The following is a 16,450-nucleotide window of genomic DNA, read 5'->3' on the forward strand; positions in this document are numbered from 1 at the left end:
TCCTCTTCCCAACTCCCTGATCCAGGTGAGATTGTCCAGGGCAGTCACTCTGGAGTTCAGCTCTTTTGTCCATATTTGAACCAAGGCTGTAATGAGGTCAGGAGCTGAGTCACCCTGGCGGAACCCAAAATGAGTGTTCGTGAGCAGGTTATTGCTGACCGCTTCCATCACATACTAATGATCGGGAGTAGACTGATTGGGCAGCAATTGTCCGGATTGGATTTGTGTTGTTTTTGTATAGGACATACCTGGGCAGATTTCTACGTGTCGGGTAGATGCCAGTGTTGTAACTATCCAGCATCTGAGTACTGAGACTCCTATTCTGGAGTACTAATATTCGTAGACTTGTTTACTGATCTCCACACAGTATTGATACCCACATACCAGCCCATGTATCCCTGGGAAGTTTATATCCCTTACTGAAGTATTCATCACTGGTGTCCTCCTCAGTAGCTCCCTTCACTCCCTCTCCTCAAACCTTCTTGTCATTCCCCTCTTCACTCTATCCACCTCACATCCCTCTCCTCACCCGCACCTCAGCTCCAACTCCTCACTGCCTCTCCTCAATCTCTCTCATCTTTGTCTGGCATCCTCCCCCCCTTCCCCCCCTCTCACTGGCATTCTCTCTCCCCCTCCCTCATTGGCATTCTCCCACCCGCCTCCTCACTGGCATCCTCACACCCCCTCCTCACTCACCCCCCCTCACTGGTATCCTCACTACAACTCCCTCACTGGCATCCTCACTCCCCCTCCTCACTGGCATTCCTCACTCCCCCTCCTCACTGGCATCCTCACACCCCATCATCACTGGCCCACCCTCACTGGTATCCTCACTACGCCCCCCCCCTAACTGGCACCCTCACTCCCCCTCCTCCCTGGTATCCTCATTACACCCCCCCCCCCTCACTGGCATCCTCACTCCCCCTCCTCACTGGCATCCTCACTCCCCCTCCTCACTGGCATCCTCACAACCCCTGCTCACTGGCATTCTCCCTCCCACCCGCCTCCTCACTGGTATCCTCCCCCCCCCCCCCTCACTGGCATCTCCCCCCCCCCCCCTCCCCCTGTCTCACTGGCATTCTCACTCCCATCCCCCCCTCACTGGCATCCTCACACACACCCTTCACTGGCATCCTCTTCCCCACCCCCCGTGCCACTGGCATCCTCTCCCCCCTCACTCAAATCCCCTCTCCCCCGTCATCACTGGCATACTCACACCCCCCCCCCCCAACCTCATCATAAGACATAGGAGCAGAATGAGGCCACTCGGCCCATCGAGTCTGCTCCGCCATTCATTCATGGCTGATATTATTCTCATCCCCATTCTCCTGCCTTCTCCCCATAACCCCTGATCCCCTTATTAATCAAGAACCTATCTATCTCTGTCTTAAAGACACTCAGTGATGTGGCCTCCACAGCCTTCTAGGGTTCCACAGATTCACCACCCTCTGGCTGAAGAAATTCCTCCTCACCTCTGTCCCTTTAATCTGAAATGGTGTCCTCTGCTTCTAGTTTTTCCTACAAGCGGAAACATCCTCTCCACGTCCACTCTATCCAGGCCTCGCAGTATCCTGTAAGTTTCAATAAAATCCCCCTCATCCTTCTAAACTCCAACGAGTACAGACTCAGAGTCCTCAACCGTTCCTCGTATGACAAGCTTTTCATTCCAGGGATCATTCGTGTGAACCTCCTCTGGACCCTTTCCAAGGCCAGCACATCCTTCCTTGGATACGGGGCCCAAAACTGCTCACAATACTCCAAATGGGGTCTGACCAGAGCTTTATACAGCCTCAGAAGTACATCCCTGGTCTTGTATTCTAGCCCTCTTGACATGAATGCTAACATTGCATTGCCTGCTTAACTGCCGACTGAACCTGCACATTAACCTTAAGAGAATCATGAACAAGGACTCCTAAGTCCCTTTGTGTTTCTGATTTCCTCAGCATTTCCCCATTTAGAAAGTAGTCTATGCCTCTTTCCAAAGTGCATAACCTCACACTTTTCCACATTGTATTTCATTTGCCACTTCATTGCCCACTCTCCTAGCTTGTCCAAGTCCTTCTGCCGCCTCCTTGCTTCCTCAATATTACCTGCCCCTCTACAGATCTTTGTATCATCTGCAAACTTAGCAACAGTGCCTTCAGTTCCTTCCTCCAGATCATTAATGGATATTGTCAAAGGTGGGGTCCCAGCACAGACCCCTGAGGCACACCACTAATCACCGGCTGCCATCCAGAAAAAGACCCCGTTATCCCCACTCTCTGCCTTCTGTCAGTCAGCCAATCCTCTATCCATGCCAGGATCTTACCCTTAACAACATTGGGTTTTAACTTATTTAACAATCTCCTCTGCGGCACCTTGTCAAGGCCTTCTGGAAATCTAAATAAATTACTTCCACTGGTTCTACTTTGTCTAACTTCCTTGTTACTTCCTCAAAGAACTCAAACAGATTTGTCAGACATGACCTCCCTTTGACAAAGCCTGACTCTGTCCTATTTTATCATGCAACTCACAAGTACTTCACGATCTCATCGTTAATAATGGACTCAAAAATCTTACCAATGACTGGAGTCAGGCTAACCGGCCTATAACTGGCTTCACTGACATCCTTACCCCCTTGCCCCTCCCCCCCTCCTCCTCACAGGCATCCTCTCTCCCCATCTCACTGCCATCCTCACTCCAACCCTCCCCCCCTCCCTCACTGGTATCCTCACTTCTCCCCTCACTGGTATCCTCACTTCCCCACCCTCCTCACTGGCATCCTCTCCCTCCCCCTCATCCTCATTGGCATCCTCTCTCCCCCCTCCTCACTGGCATCCTCCCCCCCCCCTCACTGGCATCCTCACTCCCCCCCCCCCCCCTCACTGGCATCCCCTCTCCCCCCTCCCCCTCACTGGCACCCTCTCTCCCACCCCCTCACTGGCATCCCCTCTCCCCCCTCCCCAGCATCCCCTCTCCCCCCCTCCCCGGCATCCTCTCTCTCCCCCTCCCCCTCACTGGCACACTCTCCTCCCTCACTGGCATCCTCTAACCCCCCACTGTCACGATCTCCCCCCTCCCCATCACTGGCATGCTCTCCCCCCTCCCCGTCACTGGCATCCTCTCTCTCTCCCCCCCAATCAGCGGCATCCTCTCTCCCCGCCCCCCCCCCCCTCACTGGCATCCCCTCCCCTTCACTGGCACCCTCTCCCCCCCTCCCCCTCACTGGCATCCCCTGCCGCCCCTCCCCCTCAATGGCATTCTCTCTCTTCCTTCCCACTGGCATCCTCTCCATCCCCCTCCCTCACTGGCATCCTCTCTCCACCCCATCCCCGTCCTCACTGGCATCCTCTCTCTCCCCCCACCCCCGTCCTCACTGGCATCCTCCCCCTCCCCCTCACTGGTATCCCCCGCTCCTCACTGGCATCCTTCCCCCCCCCCCCCCCCCTCACTGGCATCCTCCCTCCCTCCCCCCCTCACTGGCATCCTCCCTCCCCCCTCACTGGCATCCCCCCTCCCCCCCTCACTGGCATCCTCCCTCCCTCCCCCTTCACTGGCATCCCCCCCCTCACCGTCTTCCTCCTCCCCATCACTGGCATCGTCCCCCCCTCACTGGCATCGTTCCCCCCCCCACTGGCATCGCCCCCCCCCGCTCACTGGCACCCTCTCCCTCCCCCTCACTGGCACTCTCCTCCTCCCCCTCACTGGCACCCTCCTCCTCCCCCTCCCTGGCATCCTCCCCTCCCCCCTCACTGGCATCATCTCTCCCGCCCCTCCCTCACTGGCATCCTCTCTCCCGCCCGTCCCTCACTGACATCCTATCCTCCCCTCCCCTCCTATCTCATCTCCTCACTGGCATCTCAATTTTTCCTCAACTCCTCTTCCTTCCCTCATTTATTGCCCTCCTTGTCCCGAGGGGTTTGAGGCTGATTCTCCGCCCCTTCCAGCGGCGAGCCTCCGCCCAGCGCGGTGTTGAGCCCGGGCTGAGGGAAGCTGAGCTCCGGGCTGCGGCCATGGAGGTTCCTCTCCCTGCCCCCGCCCCGGCCCCGGCCCCGGCCGTGCGGAGACATCAGCATCAACACAACCTGAAACATCGGTACCAACTGAGGGAGACTCTAGGGAAAGGCACTTACGGCCGGGTGAAGGCGGCCACAGAGCGTTTAACGGGCAGAACGGTAAGGACCTCGACACTGGGAATCTCACAGGGATCGAGAGACTGGGAATCTCACAGGGACCGAGAGACTGGGAATCTCACCGGGTCTGGGAGACTGGGAATACCACAGAAACCGGGAATCTCACAGGAACCGAGAGACTGGGAATAACCATGACTGAGAACATCACAGGGACCGGGAATATCACAGGAACTGGGAAAGTCGCCGGGACCTGGAAACTGGGAATCTCAAAAACTGGGAATCTCACTGGGAATGGAAAATTGGGAATATCACTGGGACCGGGATACAGGGAATATCACAGAAACTGGGAATATCGCCAGGACTGGGAAACTGGGTATATCACAGAAGCTGGGATTGTCATGGGTACCTGGGAACCTTAGAAACTGGGAATATCACTGGGACTGGGAAACTCAGCGGAACCAGGAGACTGCGAATATCAAAAAAAATGGGAATATCACCTGGACCGGTAGACTGGCAATATGACAGATACTGGGAATATTGCTGAGATTGGGCAACTAGGAATATCACTGGGACTGGGAGACTCGCAATATCGCAGATACAGGGAATATCGCTGGGATTGGGTAATGTGGTGAACGTTTTGCAGTAGCCATTCACCATGTATACAACTATCACGCTGTTGCCCATGTGGGCTCCACCTATGGTCCATTGAAAGGTATTACCTGTAATCATAGAATCATAGAAGTTTACAGCATGGAAACAGGCCCTTCGGCCCAACCAGTCCATGCCGCCCAGTTTTTTACCATTAAGCTAGTCCCAGTTGCCCGCACTTGGCCCATAACCCTCTATACCCATCTTACCCATGTAACCATCTATCATGTTGGTGCCTGGTGGGCTCCACCCCTGGCTCCATCCCTTGAGGGAGGTATAAAGATCAGTAGCCCTGTAGGCGGCCCTCACTAGCAGACCAGTCACAGACAGGCACTGTTCTAGTTGATTAAAGCCACAGTTTACTTCTACTCCTGGTTTTGTGTGAATTGATGGTCGCATCAGGTAACTGGGAATACCACGGATTGGGAAACTGGGAATATCACAGGGATCTGGAAACTGGGAATACCACAGATCAGAAAACTGGGAATATCACAAGGATCATAAACTAGGACTATCACATGGACTGGGGATATGACAGGAACCAGGATTATTACAGGGACTGGGAGAGACTGGGAATATCCCAGAGACCAGGAAACTGGGAATATCACAGGGACTGGGAGACTGAATATCACAGGAACTGGGATAGCCAAGAGATTGGGAATATCACCGGGACCAGGAATTTGGAAATATCTCAGAGACTGAGATACTGGGAATATCACAGAAACTGGGAATATCACAGGTATGGGAGACTGGAAATATCACATGGATCAAGAAACTGGGTATATAAATGATCAGAAAATTGGGAATAATACAAGGACTGGGACAGGTAGTACTGCGGAAGCAGGGGGCTGCAGAAGGGGTTGGACAAGCTAGGAGAGTGCGCAATGAAGTGTCAGATGGAATACAATGTGGAAAAGTGTGAGGTTATGCACTTTGGAAGGAGGACTGGAGGCATTGACTATTTTCTAAATGGGGAAATGCTTGGGAAATCAGAAGCACAAAGGGACTTGGGAGTCCTTGCTCACGATTCTCTTAAGGTTAACGTGTAGGTTCAGTCAGCAGTTAGGAAGGCAACTGCAATGCTAGCATTCATGTCAAGAGGGCTAGAATACAAGACCAGGGATGTACTTCTGAGGCTGTATACGGTTCTGGTCAGAGCCCATTTGGAGTATTGTGAGCAGATTTGGGCCCCGTATCTAAGGAAGGACGTGCTGGCCTTGGAAAGGGTGCAGAGGAGGTTCACAAGAATGATCCCTGGAATGAAGAGTTTGTCATATTAGGAACGGTTGAGGACTCTGGGTCTGTACTCGTTGGTGTTTAGAAGGATGAGGGGGGATCTTATTGAAGCTTACAGGGTACTGCGAGGCCTGGATAGAGAGGACGTGGAGAGGATGTATCCATTAGTAGAAAAAACTAGAAGCAGAGGACACCAGCACGTACCAGCCTCCCCGAACAGGCGCCGGAATGTGGCGACTAGGGGCTTTTCATAGTAACTTCATTTGAAGCCTACTTGTGACAATAAGCGATTTTCATTTCATTTCATTTCAGACTCAAGGGACAATCCTTTAAAACAGAGATGAGGAGGAATTTCTTCAGCCAGAGGGTGGTGAATCTAGACATAGACATAGAATTTACAGTGCAGAAGGAGGCTGTTTGGCCCATCGAGTTGCGCCGTCCCTTGGAAAGAGCACGCAACACCTCCACCCTATCCCCATAACAAAGTCTAACCATTTTGGCACTAAGGGCAACTTTAGTGTGGCCAATCCACCTAACCTGCACACCTTTGGACTGTGGGAGGAAACTGGAGGGATCCCACGCAGACATGGGGAAAATGTGCAGACTCCGCACAGACAGTGGCACAAGCCGTGAATCGAACCTGGGACCTGGAGCTGTGAAACAACTGTGCTAACCACTGTGCTACTGTGCTGCCCACTTGTGGGACTCTTCCGCAGAAGACTGTGGAAACCAATTCACTGAGTGTCTTTAAGACAGAGATAGATACGTTCTTGATTAATGAGGAGATCAGGGGTTATGGGGAGAAGGCAGGAGAACGGGGATGAGAAAAATATCAGCCATGATTGAATGGCGGAGCAGACCCGATGGGCCGAGTGGCCTAATTCTGCTCCTATATCTTATGGTCTTATGGATGAGACTGGGAATATCCCAGAAATCGTGAAACTGGGAATATCACAGAAACTGGGAATATTCCAGAGACCTGAAAACTGGGAATATCACAGCAACCAGAAGACTAGGAATATCACAGGTACAAGAAACTGGGAAAATCACAGGGAGTGGGAGGCTGGGAATATCACAGTGACCGGGAAACTGGAGTATCTCAGGAACTGAAAATATCACAGGGACTGGGAATATCACAGGGACCAGCAGGCTGGAAATATCACAGGAACTGTGAGGGATGGGAATATTTCAGAGGCAGAGAAACTGGGAATATAACAGGGATCGGGAGACTGGGAATATCATTAGAACTGGGAATATAACTTATCCGGGAGACTAGGAATATCATAGGAACTGGAAGACTGCAATATCACAGGGATCGGGAGAAACTGGGAATAAATCAGGACCCAGGAAACTTGCAATATCATAAGGATCAGGAGAAAAAAGGAATATCACATGGAATAGGAGACTGGGACTATCACATAGAGAGGCGGGGACTATCGGCGAGACTGGGAATATCATAGGGACCTGGTGACTGGAAACATCCCAGAGACTGGGTGAGACTGAGAATATCACAGGGGCTGGGAGAGACAGGGGATCTCATAAGTATTGGGAAAAACTAGGATTATCAGAGACCAGGGGATTGGGGATATCACAGAGTCTGGGATACGGGTACATCATAAAGTCCAGGAATATCACAGGAATTGAGAGACTGGGAATATCATAGTGACCAGGAAACCCACCGAGATCTGGGAATATCAGAGGACTGAGAAACTGACCAGAGATACTGAGGATATCACAAAATTGTTATGGTGCAGAAGGAGGCCATTCGGCCCATCGTGTCTACACCGACTCTCCAAAAGTGCCCTTCCCCTGCCTTTTGCCTGAGCCCCTGCACATTGTTTCTATTCAAATAATCATCTAATGCGCTCTTCGCTGTCTCTATTGAACCTGCCTCCACCACACTTCCAGGCCGTGCATTCCAGACCCAAACCACTTGCTTTGTGAATAAGTTTTTCTCACATCACATTTGTTTCTTTTGCAAATCACTTTAAATTTGTGCCCTCTTGTTCTTGATTCTTTTGTGAGTGGGAAGTTTCTCCCTATCTACTCTGTCCACCCCCCTCATGATTTTAAACACCTCTATCAAATCTTCTTTTATCTTTCTTCGCTTTTAGGGCAGCAAGGTGGCACAGTGGTTAGCACTGCTGCCTCACAGCGCTGAGGACCCGGGTTTGATTCTGGCCCGGGGTCACTGTCCGTGTGGAATTTGCACATTCTTCCAGTGTCAGCGTGGGTCTCACCCCCACAACCCAAAGATGTGCAGGGTAGGTGGATTGGCCACGCTAAACTGCCCCTTAATTGGAAAATAAATAAATGGGTACTCTAAATTTATTTTTAAAAAGTTTCGTCTCTCCAAGTACAGTCCCAATCTCTCCAATCTATCCCCATAACTGAAGTTTCTCATCCCTGGAACCATTCTTGTAAAACCTCTTCTGCACTCTCTCCAATGTGTTCACATCCTTCGTATCGTGTGGTGCTCAGAACAGTACACACTATTCCAACTGCTTTATTAACTGTTCTCTCCACCTGTCCTGCCACCTTCAATCTAGGCACATATACACCCAGGTTCCTCTGCTCCTGCACCCGCTTTAAGAATTTTACCCCTTATTATGTATTGTCTCTCCATGTTCTTCTATTAAATGCATCACCTCACACTTCTCCACATTGAACTTCATCTGCCACACATCTGTCCACTCCACCAACTTGTCTATCTCCCTTTGAAGTCCCACATGGTTCTCTTTACGGTTTACAATACGTCCAAGTTTTGTGTCATCCCCAAACTTCGAAACTGCCCCATGCACACCAAGATCTAGATAATTAATATGTATCAGGAAGAGCAAGGGTCCCAATACCGCCCACTGGGGAACACCACTACAAACTTTAAACCATTCTCCAGCCTGAAAAATATCCATTGACCATATTCTCTACTTCCTATTATTCAGCCAATTTTATATCCACATTGTTACTGTCACTTTTATTCCATGAACTATCACTTTTCTCACACGTCTGTTGTGTGGTACTGTATTGAATGTCTTCTGAAAATCCATGTAAACCACATCAACAGTATTACCCTCATTGACCCTCTCTGTTACCTCCTCAAAAAACTTCAGCATGTTAGTTAAACCTGATTTCCCCTTTAGAAATCTATCACAGGGAATGGGCTGGGAACCAAATTTATGGGGTTGGGATGTTCCCGCGAATGGGTGATGGGCATCGCTGGTTCGACCAGAATTCATTGCCATTCCTAATTGCCCTCGAGAAGGTGGTGGTAAGCTGCCTTCTTGAACAGCTGCAGTCCATGTGATGTAGGTATACCACAGTGCTGTGAGGGAGGGAGTTCCAGGGTTTTGACCCAGTGACAGTGAAGGAACTGCCGATATATTTCCAAGTCAGGATGGTGAGTGACTCGAAGGGGAGCTTCCAGGTGGTGGGACCCTAGGTATCTGCTGCCCTTGTCCTTCTAGATGGTAATGGTTGCCGAAGGAGCCTTGGTGAGTTCCTGCAGTGCATCTTATAGATGGTTGGACCTCAAAGGCAATGGTCTCAGGATTACTACCAGGGCAGCACTGTAGCACAAGTGGCTAGTGTAGCCATCTAAGATGGCCACCTGCAAAGGACCATGGGAATTATGCCCAACCCAGGACTCAGAGAGATACAGAGCCTATGTGTATCTGAAACACAGGTAACCAGGCCTGATCGAAACCCCCGCTCGTTTGCATTTCAATGGCCCATTTGCCCAGGACAATAGAACTCCACTCAAGCAACCGGTACAGCTGCAGACTGATCGGCGCCACTCCCTTTACTCAGAAAGCCCAACTGCCAAGGTCAATGACCGCTAAGGACCCGCCCAGCTACCAAGGCACCCGCACCTTTATTGGCCGAAATCGAAGGCAGTGATCGCCGAGCAGAAACTTATAGCCAAGTTCCGCACACATGAGTGCGGCCTCAACCGGGACCTGGGATTCATGTCACATTACATTCATCCCCCACCATCTGGCCTGCGAAATCCTACCAACTGTCCTGGCTTGAGACAATTCACACCTCTTTAACCTGGGGTTACCCCATCTCTGGATCTGTAAAGATTTAATCACCTGCTAATGCTCGCATTCCTAGCATTGTTTGGCATCTTTGAATTTGTCTATATATGTGTTTCTGGAACAGACCTCTTCATTCACCTGAGGAAGGAGCAGCGCTCCGAAAGCTAGTGACATCGAAACAAACCTGTTGGACTTTAACCTGGTGTTGTAAGACTTCGTACTGTGCTCACCCCAGTCCAACGCCGGCTTCTCCACATCATATCCTATTCATGTATTTGTCAAGATGTCACTATTGTACCTGCTTCCACCACCTCCTCCGACAGCGAGTTCCAGGCACCCACTACCATCTGTGTAAAAAGCTTCCCTCGCACATCTCCACTAAGCTTTGCCCCTTGCACCTTAAACTTCTGTCTCCTAGTAATTGACTCTTCCACCCTGAGAAAAAGCTTCTAACTATCCACTCTGTCCATGCTCCTGATAATTGTGTCGATTTCCATCAGGCTTCTCCTCAACCTCCGTCATTCCAGTGAGGACAAACCAAGTATCTCCAACCTGTCCTCACAGCTAATGCCCTCCATACTAGGCAACACCCTGGTAAACCTCTTCTGTACCCTCTCCAAAGCCTCCACATCCTTCTGGTAGTGTGGCGATCAGAATTGAACACTATACTCCAAGTGTGGCCTAACTAAGGTTCTATACAGCTGCAGCATGACTTGCCAATTTTTATACTTCATGCCCCGGCCGATGAAGGCAAGCATGCCGCATGCCTTCTTGACTACCTTCTCTACCTGTGTTGTCACTTTCAGTGACCTGTGGACCTGTACACCTAGATCCCCCTGCCTGTCAATACTTTTAAGTGTTCTGCCATTTACTGTATATTTCACTCCTGAATTCGACATTTCAAAATGCATTATCCCACATCCATCTACCATTTCTCCACCTAAGTCTCTAACCGATCTATATCCTGCTGTATCCTCTGACAGTCCTCATCTCTATGTGCAATTCCACGAACCTTTGTGTCGTCCACAAGCTTACTAATCAGACCAAATATATTTTCCTCCAAATCATTTACATATACTACAAACAGCAAAGGTCCCAGCACTGATCCCTGCAGAACACCACTAGTCACAGCCCTCATTCAGAAAAGCACCCTTCCATTGCTACCCTCTGTCTTCTATGACCAAGCCAGTTCAGTATCCATATTGCCAGCTCACCTTTGATCCCTTGTGACTTCACCTTCTGTACCCTGTCAAAGGTATGTAGGAAGAGGATCTGTGGGGGAGAGTTCGCAGAGAATCGCCAGGCTCCGGCACCACCTTGCATCAATAGCAGGATGTATCGGATGAATATGTTGCTGAAGAGATAGTGTGAGGGGGCAGGTTTCGGATTCCTGTGGCATTGGGACCATGTTTGGGGAGGTGGGACCAGTACAAACTGGGTGGGTATTACCTGGGCAGGACCAGGACCGATGTCCGAGGGGGATTATTTGCTAGAGTGAGTGGGGAGGGTTGAAACTAAAAAGGCAGGGGGATGTGAACCTATGCAAGGAGTCAAAGGAGGAGGAAATCAGGACAAAAACAAAAGACAGAAAGGGGAATAAGGAAATTGATAGGCAGAAAAACCAAGGGTCAGATTCAAACAGGCCACAGTGAAAAAAGACAAGTTTAAAGGCTTTGTGCCTTAACGAGTGGAGCATTCGCAATAAAACGGTTGAACTAAACGTGCAAATAGACGTAAATGATTATGATATAGTCGGGATTACAGAGACATGGCTGCAGGGTGACCAGGGATGGGAAAATGAACATCTGGGGGTATTCAGTATTTAGGAAAGACAGACAAGTAGAATCAGTATGGGTAGAGTTGAGAAATATCAAGGGGCAAAACTCATTAAAGGGCTTCTTATACAGACCCCCAATCTGCAGTGGTGATGTTGGGAATGGTATTAAACGGGAAATTAGAGATGCACGCGATAAAGGAACATCTGTAATTATGGGTAACTTTAATCTGCATACAGAATGTGCAAATTGGTTATCGGTTAGGATTGTATTCATTGGAATTCAGAAGAATGAGGGGGGATATCATAGAAACCTAATAAATTTAGAGTACCCAATGTTTTTTTTCCAATTAAGGGGCAATTTAGCATGGCCATCCACCTAACCTGCACATCTTTTGAGTTGTGGGGGTGAGACCCACACAGATACGGGGAGAATGTGCAAACTCCATATGGACAGTGACCTGGGGCCGGGATTGAACCTGGGTCTTCAGCACCGTGTGGCAGCAGTGCTAGCCACTGGGCCGCCCTAGAAACCTAAAAGATTCTAACTGGACTAGACAGGGTAGATGAAATATGATGTTCCTAATATTTTGGGGGTGTCCAGAACCTGGGGTCACAGTCTGAGGAAACAGGGTGGACCATTTAGGACAGAGATGAGGAGAAATTTATTCACCCAGAGAGTGGTGAGCCTGTGGAATTTGTTATCACAGGAAATAATTGAAGCCAAAACATTGTATATTTTCAAGATTCAGATAGAGAGACCACTTCGGGCGAAGGGGATCATTGATGAAGCAGATGAAGATGGTTGGGCCCAGGACACTACTCTGATGAACTCCTGCAGTGATATCCTGGAGCTGAGATGATTGACCTCCAACCACCACAACCATCTTCCTTTGTGTCAGATATGACTCCAACCAGCAGAGTTTTCCCGAATGAAAAAATGAAATGAAAAGAAAATCGCTTATTGTCACAAGTAGGCTTCAAATGAAGTTACTGTGAAAAGCCCCTAGTCGCCACATTCCGGTGCCTGTTCGGGGAGGCTGTTACGGGAATTGAACCATGCTGCTGGCCTGCCTTGGTCTGCTTTCAAAGCCAGCGATTTAGCCCAGTGTGCTAAACCAGCCCAGTGACTTCAGTTTTTCTAGAACATCTTGATGCCATTCTTGCTCAAATGCTGCCTTGATGTCAAGAGCAGTCACTCTCACTTCACCTTTTGAATTCAGCTCTTTTGTACATGTTTTAACCAAGGCTGTAATGAGGTCAGGAGCTGCGTGACCCTGATGGAACTCAAACTGAGCATCTGTGTGCAGGTCATTATTAAGCAAGTGTCGCTTGATGGCACTGTTAATGGCCCCTTCGATCACTTTATTGATGATCGAGAGTAGGTTGATGGGGCAGTTTAACGCCAGCCATGACCTAAGGATGTCTCAAAGTACTTTACTGCCACAACACGTCCATCTCTTTTTAAGGAGTTGTCTTTGGATATTTGGTGCTGAATCTCAGTTCTGTCTGTACTGCAGAATCTCAGTTTAATGACTTTCAGCATTTTGCTGCATCACTCTACAACCTTTAATGAGGTTAACATTTTGTACACCAATGAGGTGATTGGGTAATTAGTGGCTGTATAGATCACAGAAACTTGATGAATAGTGAGGCAGATTGAGACGGTATCCTGCCATAATCACATCCTGCCTTTACTCAGAAATATTCATAAAATCTTGCAATACAGAATGAGCTTATTTTTAATTCCTATGCTGGCCTTTTAAAAGGGCAATTGTGCTTGGTCCCATAACCCGCTTTTTATCTGTAACTCATTTATACTAGCCTCTACCACTCTGGGAGATTGTCCATCATTAGTGAAATCTCTCGCACTCGCCCTTCCCTTATCACATTCCATCTAAAGGAATAATAAAACTAATTTCTCTGAACTAATCAGGTCAAAGGGAACTACGGGCCCATCATTCCCCCTACTGAATTAGAAATAAACAACTTCAACACTTTAATCCTGGAAACATTTACTCTCTTTCTAATATAATTAGAGATAATAAATGAAACATTGCACATATGTTTAGTAGTAAGAAGTCTTACAACACCAGGTTAAAGTCCAACAGGTTTGTTTGGAATCACTAGCTTTCGGAGCACAGCTTATTCATCGGGTGATGAAGGAGCAGCGCTCCGAAAGCTAGTGATTCCAAACAAACCTATTGAACTTTAACCTGGTGTTGTAAGACTTCCTACTGTGCCCACCCCAGTCCAACACCGGCAAATCCACATCATATCGTTAATACTCTAAGGACAGGTTTTAATATTCATAGAAAAGCAGAACACGGCGAATGCTGGGAATTTGAAATAAAAACCAAAAGTGCTGGGACTACTCAGCAGGTCTGGCAGCATCTGTGGAGAGAGTCCTTATTTTTTTAAATTATTTTTATTCAGAAGATTTTCAATTATCACATATAAAATGGTCAAATTTATACAATTTTTATTAAAATATTCCCACCTAACCCAGATTTACCCAGAATTCCCCACCCCTCCTAGCCACATACCCCTAATTGCCGACAACAACCAGCTCCTTAAAGAAGGCAATGAACAGCAACCCCACCTTGAGTAAAACCTTCCTCCCATCCCCTTATGGCATACTTTATCTTTTCCAAATGCAGGAATTCCAACAACGCCCAAACCACGCCGAAATCTTAGGTGGCACTGATGCCCTCCATCTAAGTAAGACTTGCCTCTGGGCTATTAGAGAGGCGAAGGCCAAGACATCAGCCTTCTTTCCATTCTGCAGCCCCGGCAAGTCCAACACTCCAAAGATTGCCACCATTGGGCACTGCTCCACTCTAACTAAAATACAAGACTGTGCTGACCATGCTGCCCGTCTAACCTAAAATCTTTTACGCTTCTGGGGTCCATATCCCTCTATTCCAATCCGATTCATATATTTTTTAAGACATTGCTTAAATGTCACCTGCTTTCACCACCATCTCTGGCAGTAATTTCCAGGCACCCACTACCCTCTGTGTAAAAAAACTTTCCTTGCACATCTGCGCTAAACTTTGCCCCTCGCACCTTAAAACCTATGTCCCCTAGTAATTAACTCTTCCATCCTGAGAAAAAGCTTCTGACTATCCAATCTGTCCAGGCCTCTCATAATTTTGTAGACCTCTATCAAGTCGCCCCTCAATCTCTGTCGTTCCAATGAGAACAAACCGAGTTTATCCAACCTCTCCTCATAGCTGCCGTGGTGGGCAGCACGGTAGCATTGTGGATAGCACAATTGCTTCACAGCTCCAGGGTCCCAGGTTCGATTCCGGCTTGGGTCCCTGTCTGTGCGGAGTCTGCACATCCCGTGTGTGCGTGGGTTTCCTCCGGGTGCTCCGGTTTCCTCCCACAGTCCAAAGATCTGCAGGTTAGGTGGATTGGCCATGATAAATTGCCCTTAGTGTCCAGATTGTACATATTGTATTATATGTATTTGTTGCAGTAATGTTTTATAAGTCTGGGTTAGTGTATGTATATAATCTTTATTGTCACAAGTAGGCTTACATTAACACTGCAATGAAGTTACTGTGAAAAGCCCCTAATTGCCACACTGCCGCACCTGATTGGGTACACGGAGGGAGAATTCAGAATGTCCAAATTACCTAACAGAACGTCTTTCGTGACTTGTGGGAGGAAACCGGAGCACCCGGAGGAAACCCACGCAGACACAGGGAGAACGTGCAGACTCTACACAGACAGTGACCCAAGCCGGAATCAAACCCAGAACCCTGGCGCTGTGAAGCAGCAGTGCTAGCTATTGTGCTACCATCCCGTCCTATACCCGCTGTAATAATATTTTTTTAAATCCTGGTTTAAAAGGCCGACTTTGTGGTTGCAGAAAATGCAATTATGATGTCGAAAAGTGAGATAATCTTTTTTTTAAAGCCATGGTTATGTTTACAAGGTGAGGCCTAATGGGTTTTTGTTATGATTTCTGGAGAGTAGATAATTACAGACATTGTGTTTAAACTTAAGTAGGTCATGGAATTGGAGTGGGATGAAGATTTTTACAAAATAAATTTAGAATACCCAATTATTATTTTTTTCCAATTGAGGGGCAATTTAGCATGGGCAATCCACCTAACATGCACATTTTTGGGTTGTGGGGGTGAAACCCACACAGACAAGGGGAGAATGTGCAAACTCCACACAGGCAGGAATCGAACCCGGGTCCTCAGCGCCACAGGAGTGGGATGAGATAATGTAATTAATGGGAGAAGCCAGATGTGTTGCCGTCAGTTTTGAGTTTGTTTCTTGAAGCTGTGAGCTGAACAACACCTTTTGCAAAAGGCTGTCAGATTGAGCAGAAGTCTGATATAGACAAGTATCTGCAGGCTGTTTCCTGATGGGATCTCTCTCTCTCTTCAAGCAGTCTTTTAAAATAACTCTTTATCCAGAACCCGGCATTTCATCCTATGTTTGCCAATATTATTTAAAAGTGATTTTATATTAATAATAATCTTTATTGTCACAAGTAGGCTTACATTAATACTGCAATGAAGTTATTGCGAAAATCCCCTAGTCTCCACATTTCGGCGCCTGTTCGGGTACACAGAATGTCCAATTCTCCTAACAGCACGTTTTTTGGGACTTGCGGGAGG

At 48.4% G+C, this 16,450-nt stretch overlaps 1 protein-coding gene across 1 annotated transcript in view; it reads left to right on the forward strand.

The window, feature by feature from the left end:
- Positions 1–3,795: 3,795 nt before the first annotated feature.
- Positions 3,796–16,450, forward strand: part of LOC140388183 (NUAK family SNF1-like kinase 1) — a 314,941-nt gene continuing 302,286 nt past the window's right edge. Inside the window, exon 1 of the mRNA XM_072471946.1 lies at positions 3,796–4,154. Coding sequence (XP_072328047.1) covers positions 3,993–4,154 — 162 coding nt within the window. The 5' untranslated portion in view covers positions 3,796–3,992. The remainder of the gene's footprint in view (positions 4,155–16,450) is intronic.

This window comes from Scyliorhinus torazame, chromosome 13 (assembly GCF_047496885.1).
Source record: "Scyliorhinus torazame isolate Kashiwa2021f chromosome 13, sScyTor2.1, whole genome shotgun sequence".
Classification (NCBI taxonomy): Eukaryota; Metazoa; Chordata; class Chondrichthyes; order Carcharhiniformes; family Scyliorhinidae; genus Scyliorhinus; species Scyliorhinus torazame.